The sequence below is a fragment of the Colobus angolensis genome, unplaced genomic scaffold, assembly GCF_000951035.1.
Source record: "Colobus angolensis palliatus isolate OR3802 unplaced genomic scaffold, Cang.pa_1.0 Scaffold7, whole genome shotgun sequence".
In the NCBI taxonomy this organism is placed as follows: Eukaryota; Metazoa; Chordata; class Mammalia; order Primates; family Cercopithecidae; genus Colobus; species Colobus angolensis.
In genome coordinates this window covers 473,178-493,901 of record NW_012120709.1, presented here as the reverse complement: position 1 = coordinate 493,901, position 20,724 = coordinate 473,178, and the positions used below count along the sequence as shown (strand labels likewise).

The 20,724-nt window shown below is 45.5% G+C and overlaps 1 protein-coding gene across 1 annotated transcript; it reads left to right on the top strand.

Annotated features, from left to right (window-relative positions):
- Positions 1-465: 465 nt before the first annotated feature.
- On the top strand, positions 466-16,413 carry GPR83 (G protein-coupled receptor 83). Its single transcript, XM_011926566.1, has 4 exons — positions 466-1,071; positions 5,427-5,552; positions 8,429-8,562; positions 15,020-16,413. Exons 1-4 carry the CDS (start codon positions 685-687, stop codon positions 15,642-15,644), a joined length of 1,272 nt encoding a protein of 423 aa, XP_011781956.1. The 5' UTR covers positions 466-684; the 3' UTR covers positions 15,645-16,413.
- The last annotated feature ends 4,311 nt before the right edge of the window (positions 16,414-20,724 follow it).

The window sequence follows — 20,724 nt, the reverse complement described above, 5'->3', positions numbered from 1 at the left end:
ACCGCTGATATCTGGGGGGACTTGGAGAATCCTTATAGTCTCTAATTTTTGGTTTGTCTTTTTCCTGGGACCGCCGGGACGCAGCCATCCACTTCGATATTGAAACTGTGCCAAAGCTAAGGCTTAAGTGGAAACAAATGGAATATATCCTTGTTACTGACCCGGCTTTGCCAGCATGCTCCCTCATCATCCCAAATGCCCCTGTGGGCTTCCTCCCGCCCGCCTGTCTGCTTCCTTTACAAGAGGCTAAGCCGACACCACGCGAGCGTGCACGCGCTGGGGAAGGAGCCCCCAAAGCGAAGCCCTGTCGGAGGAGTTACGGGCGGGAGTGGGAACGGCTGGGTGTGGGGGTAGCAACGGCGCCACCGGCAGGGTGGGGGGAGCCAGGCTTGTCAGAACTGGAGCGCGTCACCGTCGCCGGGAGAGACGCCGCGCTGCCCAATAGGCAGAGGCGCTCCCTAGCAGCCTGGTGGGAGCAGAGATATAAAAGTGCTCCAACAAACCCGGAGCTGGAGTGCCGACCGCGGGCTGGTGGCGGGCTGCGCGGTGCTCCGCGGGTCCGTACCTGGCTCCTCGGGACCGCCTTGCACGCTCTGCGCCCCGCACCCCGGCTGCGCGCCCCGAGCCTGGCGAGAGTGGACGCCCGACCCGCAGGCTCCCAAGGGAGGGGGTGGCTCCTGCAACATGGTCCCTCACCTCTTGCTGCTCTGTCTCTTCCCCTTGGTGCGAGCCACCGAGCCCCACGAGGGCCAGGCCGACGAGCAGAGCCTGGAGGCGGCCCTGGTCGTGCCCAATGCCTCGCACTTCTTCTCCTGGAACAACTACACCTTCTCCGACTGGCAGAACTTTGTGGGCAGGAGGCGCTACGGCGCCGAGTCCCAGAACCCCACGGTGAAAGCCCTGCTCATCGTGGCTTACTCCTTCATCATTGTCTTCTCACTCTTTGGCAACGTCCTGGTCTGTCATGTCATCTTTAAGAACCAGCGAATGCACTCGGCCACCAGCCTCTTCATCGTCAACCTGGCAGTTGCCGACATAATGATCACGCTGCTCAACACCCCCTTCACTTTGGTAAGGGGCCCGCTGCCTGCCGCCCCACCTTCTCCATCTCCCTCTCCTATCTCAATTCTCCGGCCTCCCTCTGCCGTTCTGTGTCTCTCTGTGGGTCCCCACTTCTCTCTCCACGTCTCTCTCCACGTCTCTCTTCCTCCTCATTTCTCCTCTGCCTCTGTCTTCCTGTCCTAGTCTCTTTTCTCTCTCCTCTGTCATCTCGGTTCTTGACTCTCTCCTCTGTTTTTCTTAGTCTTTCTTTCAGTCTCTGTCTCTCTTTCTGAAGTCTTCCTGTCTCTCTTCTCTGTCTCTGTCTGTATGTCCTCATCTTTTTCTCTCTCTCTCTTTCTGTCTCCCTATTCGTCTGTCTCTGTCTCCTCACCTCTTATCTCTTTTTCTTCTTGTCAGTCTCTCTGTGATTTTATTTTTCTATACTCTCTCCTCTCCTCTCCTCTCCCCTCCTCTCCTCTCCTCTCCCCTCCTCTTCTCTCTTCCTCTCTCTCCCCTGCCACACTCTGATTCCTCCCCACTTCTTTCTATCTCATCACTTTATAAGCCAGAGCTTCTGCAGAGGTGGCATTGGGTCAATAGTTTGAGTGTCTGCAGCCAGCTGGAAATGAACGACCATTTCCTGTTTAATCTCACTGGGTCTGGGCTTGCTTGATAATTGAGCAGTAAATCAATGCCCCTGAAATGTCAGCAGCGATGATCAGGTCCCCTCCCTCTGAAGTGCAGCCTATTCAGTGCCCACCCATACCCATGGGATGCTGCTTTGTGCTACAACTGAAATATCAAACAATTGCTAATTTTTAATGGAACATTAAGTGCATTTTCCCAGACCACTTATTTAAAGTGCATTTCCCTTCTGTGGGTTGATCATGAGGCTGTGTTTGAGGTCTGTGTTGAGGAAGAAATGAGGGGAGTGGGCTTGGGCTGCAGAGATCAGGCAGGCTGGGGGCATTTGCACATTGCAGCTGATGGGATTCCTCCCCCAAGCCCTGGCTACTTAGCACTGGTGGTGTCCCGCTGTGACCAGGGAGTGTGGCTCTCATGGATGCTTTGGGACTGCAAGGGCGATGACTGAGCAACCATAGTGACAGTTATACTGCATGTTTCTCTAGGGTGTTATATTTTTTCATTTTATGGAATAACTGTTATTTGAGTGATTACTAAAACAGTATCTATTAATCTCTCTCTGTCTCTCTTCCTGCTATCTCTCGTACACACACAACCAGATATCACAGACAAGCAAAGAAACACAGGAGGAACCCGCACAAGTCCATCACCTGTGTGAACATCCTTCCAAATCTTATATTGAAAAAGTGCCCTCACATTCTCTTTTTCATCCTCACTTATTAGAATATTACTCACATTTTGCAGATGAGAAAACTAGGGCACAGAGAGGTTCAATCCCTTGTCCAAAGCCACCTGGCCAGTAGTTGGCAGATCCAGGATGAGAATTCCATCCCCTAACTCAAATCCAGAGGTCGGTCTGCTAAGCCAGCCAGCTGGGAGTGAAGAACACTCTTGGACCATGTTTAGCTTCTGCTACTCCAAACCCTGTTCTGATCTCCTGTCAGCCTACATCTAACGTATTGATGGCTGCTCAGTATCCCCTGGGCATTACCCAAGGATAAGCCGCCTTTCAAATACTCCCCTCCTCCTTGGGTGTCTCATAGCACAAGACAACAGCATCCCTGCCACCACTTGCCCCTTCCTTGGTTTCTGACCTGAGAACCTACAATGGTGTGGTTGGGCTGGGCTACCCAGGTTGGGCACTGGGAAGCCACAGAACATGGCCTTTTTTGCTGCTGCCCAGAGCCAGGATGCAGGGCTGGATCTGCAGCAGACACAAGAAGGGGTAGGGAGGCCACAGACTCAAGGGCAGGCTACACCTGACAGCTGGCAATACCCGCCCCAGAGGATCTCCTGCAAGAGATCTACAGGATGTCAAGGTCCTCAGAACCCAGCACCCCCTCCAGTATGAGCCAAAGCAGCTTAGTCTTGAACCTGACCCATCAAACTGCCCCAATCCAAACTTGGATTACAGCTTATAAGGTGCTGGTAGGTAGGAAAGGGAGAAGGTTATGGGGAGGGGCTTCCAACCCCTCGGGCCTACTCAGCTCAGGCTCCCCCACTGGGAAAGGCATCCCTGCCTTTGGCTGATTGGCAACAATATCCTTCTTCCCTGGTCTCCCTTCCTATCCACTTCATCTACTGCAGTCAGCATGAAGCCCAGCTCTGATAATGGAGAGAAAAGCAGACAATTACTTACAGTTCCCCTGGTCGGTAGAGATAGATGCACACAGGATGTAGTGGAGCCTGGAGGAGGGAGTCTTTCATTCTGACCCATCAGAGTCCCACGAGAGGGTCAAAGGAGACTGCAAAGAATGTGACATTTCAACAGGACCTGGCTGAATAGGAATTTTCCAGGTCGAGATGAACACTTAGTACAGACAGAGGGACCAGGGAGAACAAAGGCATTGAAGCATCAAAGTTCATGGTGTGTTGTGGGAACACTGAGTGGCTCAATGAAGCTAGAGCAGCAGGAAGCACAGTGGAGGAGTGGGCAGAGGAGGCAGAAGCCGAGGTGGCCAGAAAGAAAGGTGGGACCAGGTTGTGAAGGGGCCTGGATACTCTGTCCTGAGAGCCAGGATGATTCCAAGCAGAAGGGAGACAATAATATGATTGTGGTTAGCAGAAATGCTGTCAGGAGTATGAAGGCTGAATTCCAAGGTGACAAACCTGGAGAACTGGGAAAGCTGTTCAGAGGCTATAATAGTCCAAGGGAGAGATAATGGGGTACCCCACAAGGCCCATGGACTTGGGACTGAAGAAGAGGGAACAGTTTTGAAAACCAGTGAGAGGTAGAACTGGTTGGATTTGGTAATTGCAGTGTGGGGGTGGGAAGTAGGAATAGCTGAAGATTTCTAGCTCTATAATGTTACTGAACTGCTCAAAATCCTCAATGGCTCCTCCCTGCCCTCCTCAAAGAAAGTAACATCCCTGGTCTGTTGTCCTAGTTTCAAGATCTGGCCAGACTTGTCATGACTCTCATTTACACACTCCAGATAAACCAATCCATTCCTTATTCCCCAAACAGGTACTGGGATTTCTGATCCAGTGCCAATGCCTTTTGTCCTCATCTCCATGTGCACGAATCCTTCCTCAGTTCAAATGTCTCATATATTGTAATAATGGCAGTTGATAGCATTAATGTACTAGGCACTGTTGTACCTACTTTACATGTGTTATCAATTTTGATTGATGTAACAACCATGTGAAAAGGGTTAGCCCATTTTACAGATGAGGAAAGTGGGGCTCAGAGGGCCTTGCCCAAGGTCACAGTGATCAGTGGCAAACACTCTGCTGTAAGTCACTACATTATACTCCTTCTCTTGGGCCAACTTGCCCTATTTCTATGCCTCTGTGCCTCTGCCCACTCCCATCCCTGTCTGGTGGCCCCATTGCCCTTTGTCTGGGTCTCTACAAAGCATTGATTACTTTCTGTCTTGCACTTGAGTTGACCCTCCTCTGCCCTGGCTGCAAACTCCTTAATCAGAATCAATGCTCAATCTCTCTCAGGCGTGGGATGTTACTCACAGGAGCTGCTCAAGTACTAATCGAATGAGTAAATAGTGCTGGGTGATGTGGGATAAGGACCGGGCCTGCTTCTAGGGCCCTACATGGTTTTGAGAGCTTGTCTTCTCTCCCCACACCTGTCAACACCTCTCCAGGTCCCTGGGTCTCCACCCCAGATGATGACCTGAAAGGCCAGTTTAACCAAGATTTGCCAGCACAGCCTACATGCTGTGTTGTGACAATTCAGATGTGTCTCCCCTACTAGATTGAACTTGTGTGGACCAAGAGTGAATTTTGTTATTGCACATAAAAATAGCTACTGTTTACTTCTAATAATAGCTGAACAATCTGCCAGACATTGTGTTTTGCCCTTTACAGACATTTAAAAAATTTAAACCTTATACTAAGCCTATAAGGAAGAGATTTTTGATGGCTTTTTTTTTTTTTTTGCAAATGAGGAAACAGATTCAGAGAGGTTACCTATCTTGCCCAAGCCCTCACAGTAAGAAACTGTTAGAGGTGGGAAGTCCAACTCCAAAGCCCACATCCTTCCCAAGCTCTCCTGGCACCTAACGGAGCCTGGCCCAGAAGTATGATCAGGGTTTGCTGAATTGAATGAATGAAAATGAGTTGTGCTGGAGAAAATCATGTTTACTCCACAATTCAGTATCATAGACAGAAAGAAGGGAGAAGCTGGAGGAATCCTCCTAAGGGCATGCTCCTCAGAGACCTCTAGGGATGGGTGTCAAAGTCAAGGCCTGTCTGTCTCCTAACATCTTTGGGCTCATCTCCAGGTTCGCTTTGTGAACAGCACATGGATATTTGGGAAGGGTATGTGCCATGTCAGCCGCTTTGCCCAGTACTGCTCCCTGCACGTCTCAGCACTGACGCTGACAGCCATTGCGGTGGACCGCCACCAGGTGAGGGCACCTACCCCTAATGCTCTGCTCTTCCCTGTCTTGCTTCCCTTTCCTAGAAGTTGCAGGGGCTCTGAAGACAGCATTTTAGCCCAGTTTTCAATGAGTGTGTTTCTCTTCTTATTGATCAACATGAACACATACATTAGTGATATTAAACCCTTTGTCCTAATTATCACAGAAAGTTATTCTTAGTTTGTTGATCCAATGAATACTCATTGCTGGCATTTTCTTTTTTCTTTTTCTTTTCTTTTCTTTTTTTTTTTGAGACAGAGTCTCACTCTTGTCGCTCAGGCTGGAGTGCAGTGGCACCATCTTGACTCAACCTCTGCCTCCTGAGTTCAAGGAATTCTCCTGCCTCAGCCTCCTGAATAGCTGGGATTAGAGGCGCCTGCCACCATGCCCGGCTAATTTTCGTACTTTTAGTAGAGATGGGGTTTTGCCATATTGGCCAGGCTGGTCTTGAATTCCTGACCTCAGGTAATACACCCACCTCGGCCTCCCAAAGTGCTGGGATTACAGGCGTGAGCCACCGTGCCCGGCCATTGCTAGCATTTTCTGTCTCAGAAATTAGTGAGCTTGTTTTGAGGATAGAAAAGCAAATCCGGAAAATCACAGATTAAAGGAGAGGAGTAATTGCGGGTCAGAGACGAGGCTTCAGAGTGAGAGATGAATATTTACCAATTCAGGCTATTCAGGCGGAAAACAAGCCAGGATGTCCAGGTGGCAGAAGCAGGCATTGCAGTGGAGCATGGTAGCCCTGGGTCAGGAAGGTATTCTAACAGTTCTGCTCCCATGGGAAGCTCATAGGTGTATATGGTGAAAGGAACTGACCAGGACATCTAAGTAGGACAGCTTCATGCCAAGCGCCTTTTCCATGCTTACTCAATGAACTCATGTTGTATGCTTAGACCTATGCTGAATTATAGAATGGAGGCTCAGTAAAGTGCATATGTAGCTTTTCCAAGATCATGTGCCTATGAATGGTGAAGCTAGGATTAGGATTGAGGTCTCTCTGGCTCCAAGCCCATGTTCCAGTCACTAGACCATGCCATTCTGAGAAGACTCAAAGGAATCTACAAGGCCAGTATTATGAGGGCCACCAGACACAGAAAGATGAGATTTATTCTGAGTAGCACCATGAGATGCGACAAGGACCACGGGATAGGAGGCTTCAAAGATGCAGTTTCAAAGATACAGTCAGTCCAATGTGGGAAGAATTCTCTTGTAGAAGTGTCTAAACGTAGACAAACCTGCCTGGGAGGTAATGAGTTTCATGTCATCAGCCATATTTAAGCAAAGTGAGGATGACAACTTGATGGGGCGGTATTTGAGGAGATTCCTGCATCTGATAAGGAATGGAACTAGTCAAATTTTGAGATCTCTTTATCTCTGAAATGCCATAATTTTGTAACAATCAACTCTTAATGTATGTTGCAGATGCTTTAGTGTAAAATGTGAAAAGCTTGCATATAAATATTTCCTGCCTTTTCTTAACTGTCTCCCTTAATTTAACTAGAAGGACTTCTGATTGCTTTTACCTGGCCTATGCTTTACCCCAGATTAACGCAACCGAGCATTGACCATGGGCTAGGAGTGGGTCTGGGGAATAGCGGCAAAGCCTTGCTCATGTTGACCATGTTACTGCAACATATACCCCAACAAGGGGCTCTGATCCCAAGGTCAACGGAGTCTTTGAGAAGTGCTTGGAGCCTCTGCCCCAGGCCGCCACTCCCTTCAGCAATCTGAACACAAGAGTGTGAGGGGCAGAGATGGCTGAATCCAGAACGGAGATGTGCTGTCAGCTTCTGAAGCCTCATTGCTTCCTCCCATAAAACCTTGAAAACATTGGGAGGAATAAAAAAAAGTTCAGGACACAGCCAGAATGTCCAGTGTGTTCTGGGATGACATCTAGAGGTGGTGGCACCTCTTCCTGACCTCTTCCCCCTAACCCTGGACTAACTCATCCCAAATGCCTTTTTCAAAAAATAACGTTCTCATCTGAAAATGAGGATGTTTTTAAATCCTTAAGTCTTTATTTAAACCTTTTAGGAGAATTGATTGATATACAGTAGCAACTCCAAGATGCATTTCAGCCTGAAGCCTGCAACACTGAGTTTATTATGGGTGTGTGAGAGCTGGGCCCTGGTGCAATTTTAGTAATGGCTTTCATAAACATGTTGGGAGTTCCCACATAAGCAGTGCCCATGTAGCTTCCCAGGATGAGTGATGAGAACGGTCTCTTCCTGTCTGTCAGACCCTCTCAGAGTCCATTATAACCTAAGGGGTCTAGAATCATGGGAAGATGAGCTCAAGTCCCGAGGAGATAGGAGCTGACCATGGGCTTGCTCCTCTCCCAGCCTCCCTGTGATGCCGTGTGAGCAGCCTTCCTCCTGAACCCCTCCCCAGTCCTTTCACTGGACCCTGGTTCAGCCTGAGTATGATCAGCAAGAGGCAGATGACCTGCCCCGGTCTCTGAATCCAGATGACCCTTTCTTTCCTCCTCTGGAGGTGGGCTGTTGGGTGGGACATGGCTGGGCCTCCTCTCCCCCAGCAGCTACCTGGTGTAGCTCAGGGGCTCAATAATGAACATAAGGGGTGCTTGGCTTTATCAGTAGGGCCTGCCTTATGTGGCAAGTGAGCTGTGCCTCCAGATTTCTTTTTATTTATTTATGTATTTTCATTTTTTAAAAATATATAGAGGCAGGGTCTCACTATGTTGCCCAGTCTTGTCTAGAACTCCTGGACTCAAGTGATTCTTCTGCGTCAGCCTCCCAAAGTGCTGGGATTACAGGCGTGAGCTCCTCCTGCACCTGGCCCAGATTTCTGATTTGTTTCAAAATGTCTTCAGTTAATGATGAGGTTTGCTTGTTTTCCAGGTCATTATGCACCCCTTGAAACCCCGGATCTCAATCACAAAGGGTGTCATCTACATCGCTGTCATCTGGACCATGGCTACATTCTTTTCACTCCCACATGCTATCTGCCAGAAATTATTTACCTTCAAATACAGGTGAGATGAATTCGCAGGGATATGCCTGGTGATTCGCGTCTTCTCCCGAGTCAGGCTCGACCAAGGGATACCTGAGGCCCCCAGGAGCTCACAACTCTCTGAGTAACTAGTACCTGCCTCACTGAGTCTTTCTCTGGCTCGCTCCCATCCTGTTACCTCTTGGTCCATGCCTGTCCTCTACGTTTTGTCTGCTTTCTCTCTTCTTTAGCTTCTCACTTATTCTCTTTACGGGTTCTCTGCAAGGACAAAGCAATAATTATCAGCATCTGTCACCAGGGTGCTGTACTCACAGCCTGAGATCCTAATCACTAAGGCCTTGTTGAAAAGGAGCAAGGTGTAAACCGCTCACACTATCTACAAACAAAACCTGCATGCAATTCTGAGCCTGAGGAAGGCTTCTCTATCTCCTCCACCTCCTGTACATATTTATCTTTTGCTCTACTGAATGAGAATGTCTTTCTTTCAACACACAGTTTTTTAAAAACTTCAACTGGTTCATTAGGTGATCTCCCTGCTGCAGTGTCAATTTGGGAAGAACTGGCCCTGTTTCTTTGTTATCTCGGTGATCCCCACGCTTAGCTTACTGTCTCCACATAACAAGCTCTTGGTATGTATTTACTGAATGAATGAATGATCTTAGAGTGACTTTTTTTTTGTTTTTTGAGACAAAGCCTCATTCTGTTGCCCAGACAGGAGTGTAATAGCAGGATCTCAGATCACTGTAACCTCCGCTACCTGGGTTCAAGCAATTCTCCTGCCTCAGCTTCCCAAGTAGCTGGAATTACAGGCACACACCACCATGCCTGGCTAATTTTTTGTATTTTTAGTAGAGACGGGGTTTCACCATGTTGGCCAGGCTGGTCTCGAAATTCGGACCTCAGGTTATCCGCCTACCTTGGGATCCCAAAGTGCTAAGATTACAGGCATGAGCCACTGCGCCCAGCCTCTTAGAGTGATTTTTATCATTTATTATTGTTGTTGTTGTTGGTCACTGGTTTGTCTTTTGGTTTAAATTTTTTTATTATACTTTAAATTATGGGATGCATGTACAGAACATGCAGTTTTGTTACGTAAGTATACACATGCCCTGGTGGTTTGCTGCACCAATCAACCCGTCACCTACATTAGGTATTTCTCCTAATGTTGTCCCTCCCCCAGTTCCCACCCCCTGACAGGCCCCAGTGTATGATGTTCCTCTCTCTCCATGTGTTCTCATTGTTCAGCTCTCACTTATGAGTGAGAATATGTGGTATTTGATTTTCTGTTCTTGTCATAGTTTGCTGAAAATGATAGTTTCCAGCTTCATTCATGTCCCTGCAAAGGACATGAACTCATCCTTTGTTATGGCTGCATAGTATTCCATGGTGTATGTGTGCCACGTTTTCTTTATCCAGTCTATCATTGACGGACATTTGGGTTGGTCCAAGTCTTTGCTATTGTGAATAGTGCTGCAATAAACATATGTGTGCATGTGTCTTTATAGTAGAATGATTTATAATCCTTTGGGTACATACCCAATAATGGGATCGCTGGGTCAAATGGTATTTCTAGTTCTAGATCCTTGAGGAATCACCACACTGTCTTCCACAATGGTTGAACTAATGTACACTCCCACCAACAGTGTAAAAGCATTCCTATTTCTCCACATCCTCTTCAGCATCAATTGTTTCCTGACTTTTTAATGATTGCCATTCTAACTGGCGTGAGATGGTATCTCATTGCAATTTTGATTTGCATTTATCTGATGACCAGTGATGACGAGCATTTTTTCAAATGTCTCTTGGCTGCATGAATGTCTTCTTTTGAGAAGTGTCTGTTCATATCCTTTGCTCACTTTTTGACGGGTTTTTTTTTCTTATAAATTTGTTTAAGTTCTTTGTAGATCCTGGATATTAGCCCTTTGTCAGATAGATAGATAGATTGCAAAAATTTTCTCCCATTCTGTAGGTTGCCTGTTCACTCTGATGATAGTTTTTTTGCTATGCAGAAGCTTTTTAGTTTAATTAGATCCCATTTATCAATTTTGGCTTTTGTTGCTGTTGCTTTTGGTGTTTTAGACACGAAGTCTTTGCCCATGCGTACATCCTGAATGGTATTGCCCATGTTTTCTTCTAGGATTTTTATGATCCTAGGCCTTAGTTTAAGGCTTTGATCCATCTTGAGTTGATTTTTGTATAAGGTGTAAAAAAAGGGGTCCAGTTTCAGTTTTCTGCATATGGCTAGCCAGTGTTTCCAACAACATTTATTAAATAAAGAATCTTTCCCCCTTGCGTGTTTGTGTCAGGTTTGTCAAAGATCAGATGATTGTAGATGTGTGGTGTTATTTCTGAGGCCTGTGTTCTATTCTATTGGTCTATATATCTGTTTTGGTACCAGGACCATGCTGTTTTGGTTACTGTAGCCTTGTAGTATAGTTTGAAGTCAGGTAGCATGATGCCTCCAGCTTTGTTCTTCCTGCCCAAGATTGTCTTGGCTATGTGGACTCTGTTTTGGTTCCATATGAAGTTTAAAGTAGTTTTTTCCAATTCTGTGAAGAAACTTAGTGGTAGCTTGATGGGGATACCATTGAATCTATAAATTACTTTGGGCAGTATGGCCATTTTCATGATATTGTTTCTTCCTATTCCTGAGCATGGAATGTCTTTCCATTTGTTTGTGTCCTCTTTTATTTTGTTGAGCAGTGGTTTGTATTTCTCCTTGAAGAGGTCCTTCACATCTCTTGTAAGTTGTATTCCTAGGTATTTTATTCTCTTAGTAGCAATTGTGAATGGGAATTCACTTATGATTTGGCTCTCTGTTTATCTGTTATTGGTATATAGGAATGCTGGTGATTTTTGCACATTGATTTTGTACCCTGAGACTTTGCTGAAGTTGCTTATCAGCTTAAGGAGATTTTGGGCTGAGACGATGGGGTTTTCTAAATATACAATCTGCAAACAGACACAGTTTGACTTCCTCTCTTCTTATTTGAATATCCTTTCTTTCTTTCTCCTGCCTGATTGCCCTGGCCAGAACTTCCAATACTATATTGAATAGGAGTGGTGAGAGAGGGCATCCTTGTCTTATGCCGGTTTTCAAAGGGAATGCTTCCAGTTTTTGTCCATTCAGTATGATATTGGCTGTGGGTTTGTCATATATAGTTCTTATTACTTTGAGATACATTCCATTGATACCCAGTTTATAGAGAGTTTTTAGCATGAAAGGGTGCTGAATTTTGTTGAAGGCCTGTTCTGCATCTATTGAGATAATCGTGGTTTTTGTCATTGGTTCTGTTTATATGATGCATTATGTTTATTGATTTGCATATGTTGAACCAGCCTCACATTCCAGGGATGAAGCCGACTTGATCGTGGTGGATGAGGTTTTTGATGTTCTGCTGGATTCAGTTTGCCAGTATTTTATTGAGGATTTTCATATTGATGTTTATCAGGGATATTGCCCTGAAATTTTCTTTTTCTGTGGTGTCTCTGCCAGGTTTTGGTATCAGCATGATGCTGGCCTAATAAAATGAGTTAAGGAGGATTCCTTCATTTTCTATTGTTTGGAATAGTTTCAGAAGGAATGGTACCAGCTCCTCTTTGTACCTCTAGTAGAATTTGGCTGTAAATCCATCTGGTCCTGGACTTTTTTTGGTTGGTAGGCTATTAATTACTGCCTCAATTTCAGAACTCATTAGTGGTTTATTATGGGTTTTGACTTCTTCCTGGTTTAGTCTTGGGAGGGTGTATGTGTCCAGGAATTATCCATTTCTTCTAGATTTTCTAGTTTATTTGTGTAGAGGTGTTTATAGTATTCTGTGATGGGAGTTTGTATATCTGTGGAATCAGTGGTGATATCCCCGATATCATTCTTTCTTGAATCTATTTGATTCTCCTCTCTTTTCTTCTTTATTAGTCTGGCTAGTGGTCTATCTATTTTGTTGATCTTTTCAAAAAAACAGCTCCTTGATTCATTGATTTTTTTAAGGGTTTTTCGTGTCTCTATCTCTGTCAGTTCCACTCTGATCTTAGTTATTTCTCGCCTTCTGCTAGCTTTTGAATTTTTTTGCTGTTGCTTCTCGAGTTCTTTTAATTTTGATGTTAAGGTGTCAATTTTAGATCTTTCCTGCTTTCTCTTATGGGGATTTATTTAGTGCTATAAATTTCCCTCTACACACTGCTTTAAATGTGTCCCAGAGATTCTGGTATGTTGTGTCTTCATTGTCATCGGTTTCAAAGAGCATCTTTATTTCTACCTTCATTTCATTATTTACTCAGTAGTCATTTCATAGCTGGTTGTTCAGTTCCATGTAGTTGTGTGGTTTTGAGTGAGTTTCTTAATCCTGAGTTCTAGTTTGATTGTACTGCGGTCTGAGAGATTGTTATTATTTCCATTTTTTGCTTTTGCTGAGGAGTGTTTTAGTTCCAATTATGTGGTCAATTTGGAATAAGTGTGATATGCTGCTGAGAAGAATGTATATTCTGTTGATTTGGGGTAGAGAGTTCTGTAGATGTCTATTAGGTCCATTTGGTCCAGAGCTGAGTTAAAGTCCTGAATATGCTTGTTAATTTTCTGTCTCATTGATCTGTCTAATATTGGCAGTGGGGTGTTAAAGTCTCCCATTATTATTGTGTGGGAGTCTGAGTCTCTTTGTAGGTCTCTAAGAACTTACTTTATGAATCTGGGTGCTCCTGTATTGGGTGTGTATATATTTAGGATAGTTAGCTTTTCTTGCTGCATTGATCCCTTTACCATCATGTAATGCCCTTCTTTGTCTCTTTTGATATTTGTTGGCTTAAAGTCTCTTTTATCAGAGATTAGGATTGTAACTCCTGCTTTTTATTTATTTATTTATTTATTGAGATGGAGTTTCGCTCTTGTTGCCCAGGCTGGAGTGCAATGGCACAATCTTGGCTCAGCTCAACCTCTGGCTCCCAGGTTCAAGTGATTCTCCTGCCTCAGCCTCCCGAGTAGCTGGGATTATAGGCGTGCACCACCATGCCTGACTAATTTTGTATTTTTAGTAGAGACAGGGTTTCTCCATGTTGGTCAGACTGGTCTCAAACTCCTGAACCTCAGGTGATCCGCCTGTCTTGGCCTCACAAAGTGCTGGGATTACAGGCATGAGCCACCCTGCCAGGCTTCATTTGTTGTGTTAGATGAGCTTCCTTAGAGAGAGGTTTTGCCTTAATGGCAGGTACACCTGCAAGTGGCTAATTGAGACAGTGCTCCCAAGAGCAATGGGAAAGAGAGTGGCAGAGGCTGGACAGGGACCAGGGAGAGACTAAGGGAGGGTGTGATTTCAGGGGAAGCTGTCCCTGCCCCACAGGAGGCTCTGGGGCTGACTGAAAATGCAGAGTTGGCCTCAACTTGAGGCCAGGTAACTGGGCTTTCCTATTTCTCCATCTCTCAGTCTTTTGTTACAGGTGTTTCCTAGAAAAACTGGAAACTCCCAGCCAATTATGGCTGTACTGAATCATGGGAAGGGCCTTGGGTGGCCTTAGGGGAGTCCTAGGCACCTAGAAGATCACAGGTGCCAGCTGTTTCTTGCTGGGGGGTTGGTTCTCCAGACTGGCAAAGGGGCTCTGCAGGGATCCAGGGAGTGTCTGTCACAGGAGCCATGCTCCACCCCACCTGCAGCACGCACACACACGCACACACACACACACCCCCTCACTCACTCCGGTGACAAAAGCAAGATCAAGAGAAATAAGCCTAGAAGGTGGATTTCAACTAATTTATAAAGGCCCCCTCCAGGAATTCTAGGACATTGAAATGAATCACATGCCCAGGCCTCCAACATCCAGGCTGCCCTTCTACCTTTCCACATAGAGGACTTATTTTTATTTCCTCCTAACAAAAGCAAAGGAAGTTTCCTCTCTCTTTTGTTAGTGATGACCACCAGCACATAGAACTAGAGCACCAAGCCACATGGATATTCCTAGAAAGGCTGAAGAGGACTGGGGTACATTCCATATAAAATAAATACTTGTTCTATGAACGGCTGAAGAGATGTTAGTTCAGGCTCCACTCATATGCTCAAGACCCATCATTTCTTTTCTTCATGCCTTAGTTTTCCCTTTAAAATGGGGAAGTAGTACAATAGGAAATTCTAGGATTTCCTCAAGGATGAGTTACTTTTCAATCTGGGAACATGAGCATTTCATTCATTTATTCAAGAAATATTTATTGGGTCTCTACTATGGGCTAGGAATTGTACAAGATTAAGAGAACACAGAGAAATTCAGGTGTATCCTTTACCTCTATGCAATTCCCAGCCTAGTAGGGAAGGCAGAAATGTAATCAGATAATTAGGCTACAACATCAAAAGTGCTATATTAGATGGATGTACCAGGAGCCCAGTGGAAGGAGAGGCCAGTGCTTCTTGGGATGAAGACTTTCCACATATATTCCAGATATATTTCCATAATATCTCCTTTCTGTTACCTCTGTCCCCCTCCCCACTTCCTGCCCCCAGTGAGGACATTGTGCGCTCCCTCTGCCTGCCAGACTTCCCTGAGCCAGCTGACCTTTTCTGGAAGTACCTGGATTTGGCCACCTTCATCCTGCTCTACATCCTGCCCCTCCTCATCATCTCTGTGGCCTACGCTCGTGTGGCCAAGAAACTGTGGCTGTGTAATATGATTGGCGATGTAACCACGGAGCAGTACCTTGCCCTGCGGCGCAAAAAGAAGAAGACTATCAAAATGTTGATGCTGGTGGTGGTCCTCTTTGCCCTCTGCTGGTTCCCCCTCAACTGCTACGTCCTCCTCCTGTCCAGCAAAGTCATCCGCACCAACAATGCCCTCTACTTTGCCTTCCACTGGTTTGCCATGAGCAGCACGTGCTATAACCCCTTCATATACTGCTGGCTGAATGAGAATTTCAGGATTGAGCTAAAGGCATTACTGAGCATGTGTCAAAGACCTCCCAAGCCTCAGGAGGACAGGCCACCCTCCCCAGTTCCTTCCTTCAGGGTGGCCTGGACAGAGAAGAATGATGGCCAGAGGGCTCCCCTCGCCAATAACCTCCTGCCCACCTCCCAACTCCAGTCTGGTAAGACAGATCTGTCATCTGTGGAACCCATTGTGACAATGAGTTAGAGGAGGTTGGGAAGAGGGAGTAGGAGGTGTCTGTCTCCACCTGAGGCAGGGAAAGAGAACCTATTCTCACACATGATCTTCAGAGTGCTGGAAACACACTCCTGCAGAAGCTGTAGGACTCTTGAATTGCTAGAAAACTGTCCAGCCTCCTGGCCCCATGTGATGTGAAAACTAAAAGGCACCACCAACTAGACATTGTGTTCATAAATTCCCATCTAAGAAACACTGGGAGGCACAGCAGTCTGGATCTCTGAGGAAGAGGAGCGAGGACAACTTTGGCCCAGATGGGGGCTGAATCATTCAACTGCCTCCATCTGTGGGGCAGCTGCTGCCTTACAGCCCTTCCTACTGCTAAGCATCCCGAAGGAGACCTGCATCATACTTTGGGTGTGGTGACCCAGATGCACAGAGCTCTGCTTGAAACAGGTACACAGGCCAGGGAAATGCCAGCAAGCCAGAGTGGGCGTGGAGATTTTTATGCCTCACTTTCTGGAGTCACTGGGCCATGATGAATCCGAAGTCTTCAGTGGCCTAGCAATATGCAGACAAGAAAGGACCAACTTGGATTCCTTAAAACAAAGGGCACTTATTATTACCACTTAGAAAACTTCAGAAAAGCACACACACACACAGACACACACACAATCACTCTCTTATCCCATCCATTTGTGATAACATCTGTGAACATGCTGTGGCTCTATTTGCAATGTTTTCCTTTGTGTGTGTGACTGTGTGCATGTGTGCATGACCTTTTTTTTTTTCCATTTATACTTTTTCATTTAGATTATAATGATTAACAGAAACAGGGGTACCTTTCCCAGGGGTGTCCACCAGAAGAATTGAAGAAGAGGTGAGAAGAACCCAAGGTGAAGCCTGTCACCATGCAGACAGAACCGCCCCCTATCGTAGACAGTGGTGGGAAGGGCCTGGCTTACATGCCCCTCCTTAGAGGCAGCCTCACGATGAACCAGGGAATCAAACTCAACCAGGAGGCATGATTCCTCCTCTCCTGCTATTGCACAAAAACAAGAGGTGGTGAAACATTGTTCTGTTTTCACAAGAGATGAGGGAGCAGGCTTTCCAATATGCTGGAAGTAATTGTGCTTAGACACCTCATCCTCCCGAGCTGTCTAGAAAGGCATTTTGCTGTGTTGTCTGAATAATGGGAGTTTTTTCACACCATTTCTCAAAAGGAGATTCACTGTCAACATCGTTTTAGTGGTTCAGGTGTCACTTTGACTTACAGAAACCTATGCATCCTTCAAAGGTCTAACTTGCCAGAGAAATCTCATTCCAGGGACTGATTGTTTTTATCACCTTCCATCTGGTCCTGAGTGACTCACTGTATCACCCAGAAAAGAGACCTGTCAGGCAGAATCGAGCTTAATTCACCTGCTCTAAACAATTGCTACTGACACACTGTTTTCAGGTTTTCTTCAAGCACCAGATAAACTCTGAAAGCAAAGCATGGATATGAGCTCAGTAGGAAACTAAGGTTTGAGGGAGAGTTTGTCACTTAGACCTCTTGGCTGTTAACTGAAACTGAACCTGGTCACATCATCTGCTTCCCTGTAATGAACTATGAGGGTTCATTATCCTAGTTTCTATTTATGAAGATGGTTGAAAATTTTCAAGACACAAAATTTTGAAAACTCACTTACTGAATTATGGGCAAAACTGTGACTTTCATTGGGCAGAGAGAGTCTTCTAAGCCCACAGGGATCCCCAAATGGACTTTTCAGGACAAATGGCTCATGCGCCTGTACTTATTGTCTCTGTAGTGTGTCGAGAAGTAGCTAATGCTTTCACCTGAAAGCTGCCATAGAAATTCTATGAACCAGCCAGGCACGGTTGCTCACGCCTGTAATCCCAGCACTTAGGGAGGCCGAGGCGGGTGGATCACGAGGTCAGGAGATCGAGACCATTCTGGCTAACACAGTGAAACCGCGTCTCTACTAAAAATACAAAAAATTAGCTGGGCGTGGTGGTGGGTGCCTGTAGTCCCAGCTTCTAGGGAGGCTGAGGCAGGAGAATGGTGTGAACCCAGGAGGTGGAGCTTGCAGTGAGCCGAGATCACACCACTGCACTCCAGCAAGGGTGACAGAGCAAGATTCTGTCTCGAAAAAAAAAAAAACAAACAAAATTCTATGAACCAGAATGAGACAAGACAGCAGGGATACAGAAGGTTTGTCCTGCTCTGGGAAGCATGGAGGATGTTGCACTTCACTCCTCTCTGAGAGTGTCTAGGAATACAGAAGCTCCTTGACTTACATCTCAGTAAACCCATCATAAGTCCAAAATATTGGAAGTTGAAAATGCATTGAATACGCTCAACCTACTAAACATCGTAGCTTAGCCAAGCCTACTTTAAATGTTCTGAGAACACTTATATTAGACTACAGTTGGGAAAAATCATTTAACACAAAGCCTATCTTGTAATGAAGTATTGAATAGCTCATGTAATTTATTGAGTACCGTACTGAAAGTGAACACCAGAATGGTTGTATGGATATGCGAAGTATGGTTTCTACTGAATGTGTATTGCTTTCACATCATCACAAAATTTTTAAAAACCTAAGTTGAACCGTTGTTAGTCAGGGACCTTCAGTTCTGCCAAATCCCAGAGAAAAAGAGCACCCACTGATGGCTCATTAGGTCTGTCCCTTCCCAAAGGTCCCTGTGTGCCTTTGAGCAAAAAGTGACTTGTATTTGTGAATGTAAAATTTGTGAAACTTGAGTTTTTCCAATGTGCTGTAAAGTGTTTTATTGTAAATTGTGCAATAAAATTTACTTCAGGTGTGTGGACTGTGCCTCTTGGACTTGCAATTATGTCACAGCTGGTAACCTTTAAAATGGGGTCAGCAGGGATTAGAGGAAGGGAGCATGAAGATATCTACTCAACCCTGCATTTTACAGATGCTGAGATTCAAGCCCTGAGAAATTAAATAGCCAGTTGAGGAACCTCTGCCTGTTTGTCTAGTGTTTCTTCCATTGATCAGCTGCCCAAGTTCCCGCTTTTGTAGTTATAAATCTGTGCTGCATGTTTTAACCTGGGACTCCATCTGTTCCTCAGTGACTCAGGATGAGGCAAAGCTACCACTCAAGCCTTGAGAGCAATTCTCCCACTTGGCAGTGTGCAGTGCACACCACATTCCCTGTGTTTACCATGCTACCCACTGTAGCCTGGGATCCTATGATCCTACGAGGTAAGCTGGGTAAGCCTTCATTACATACATAATTACCTGATGCCATTCAGAGTTCAGGAAATTAGTTTCAAACAATTTAACAGAAGGTTGTAAATAGGGGTGATTTGCTAAGCCTAGAGGAAAATTTGAAAGAAAAATGAAAGGCGTAGGAGAAGGAGAAGGAACTAAGAATTTGTTACCACTGCCTATGTGCAGTATTGTACTAAATGCCTCAGAGCTCATTATCTCACTCACCTTCACAGCAGTCCTCCAAGGTGGGCATTATTACTGCAGATGAGGAAACAGAGGCTCAGCTAACTTAAGCAACCTGCTAAAGATCATGCACAGCTAAACTGGGAAAAGGCTATCCTGTTGGAGATTAGGTTCTGAGAAGGTATGTAGAATAGAATCTTAATTTTTAAAAAAATCTAGGATTCCCCAAATTTCCCTGATTAAGAGACACCTTTTTGGGTAAAAATCTATCAACCATCCTAAAAAACTAGTGCTTGAGTTACATACTTTGGGAAATGCTTGACTAGATGAGCTCCAAAGCCACTTGCAGCTCAGTGGCCAAGGAATCCATCATTTTAGTACAGGCAAGATCTATGGCTGCTTTGTGAGGTCAATTCTGGTTAGAATTGTCTTCCAAAAAAGCTTCTAAGTGACTCCCAAGTTGCTGAAGCCTGCTTGACTGTCTTAGTCCATTTTGAATTGCTATAAAGGAATACTTGAGACTGGGTAATTTATAAAGAAAAGAAATGTATTTGGCTCACAGTTCTGAAGGCTGTACAAGAAGCATGGCCCCAGCACCTGCCACTGGTGAGGGACCTTAGGGAGCTCCATTCATGGCAGAAGGCGAAGGGACCAGGCATCACATGACAAGAGGAAGGAAACAAGAGAGAGAAGTGAGGTGCCTGGTTCTTTTTAACAATCAGTTCCCCCAGGAACTAACAGAGTGAGAACTCATGCGTTACCACAAGGATGGCACCAAGCTGGTCATGAGGGATCTGTCCCCATGACCCAAACACTTCCAACCGTGCCGCACTTCCAACATTGGGGATCAAATTTCAACATGAGATTTGGAGGGGACAAATATCTAAACTACGTCACTGATTATGGCAGGTTGCCAAGGAAAACTGCCATTCCACAGCCAGCCTGGGCCTCAAGGTCCTCAGGTAGCACAGGTAGAACGCCACTAAACCCTCACTGCTACTAAGCTTGCTGTGATGTGCTGCACAGACCTCTATGCTGATAGGAGTCCTTCTGGGGTGTCTGGATTCAGGGAGAACTCTGAGCAGACTGGGGGTCTTGGAGCTTCCACTGATGAAACATGCGTGGCTTAGAGTGTAGCCTAAAGGTGGCAGGTGGATGCTGCCAGCCTCCTAGTCCTGATCATTATCATCTTACTTCATCATCTTCTGCATCTCTGTGCACCCCCCAATTCTCTTCCATTTCAAGGAGTAGTTAGGTCAGGAAGAAATGGAATACATGCAGTGCTATATGCATTTCTGAAAGAATAAAAAAACAACAATGATATGTTTAATGTGAGAAAACTCTGGGGCCCAGTCTCCTCTCTGAGGTTTTATAACCTCTCTTGCAGAGAAGAAGCTATCTGCTACTTCACTGGGACAAGTGCTTGATATTAATAGCTCCTTCTTTGTTTCTGTTTCTAGTCCACTAGAGACACTGTCTTCAGACTAGTCATGAATTTAAGATCTTCAGCTGAAACATGAGGAAGACAAATGAATCTTGAACACCGAATTCAGGATGTTGGTGACCTCAGGTGGGAGAGAAGGGGTATGGGTTTTTGTTTTTTCGTTGTTTTTTTTTTTTTTTGTGAGACGGAGTCTTGCTCTGTCGCCCAGGCTGGAGTGCAGTAGCACAGTCTCGGCTCA

Bases quoted from the DNA above. Each gene is read 5' to 3' on its own strand.
- GPR83 (XM_011926566.1), top strand. From the start codon at position 685: ATGGTCCCTCACCTCTTGCTGCTCTGTCTCTTCCCCTTGGTGCGAGCC. The intron at 5,553-8,428 runs GTGAGGGCACCT...CTTGTTTTCCAG, and splicing joins TTGCGGTGGACCGCCACCAG to GTCATTATGCACCCCTTGAA. The intron at 8,563-15,019 runs GTGAGATGAATT...TCCTGCCCCCAG, and splicing joins TTATTTACCTTCAAATACAG to TGAGGACATTGTGCGCTCCC.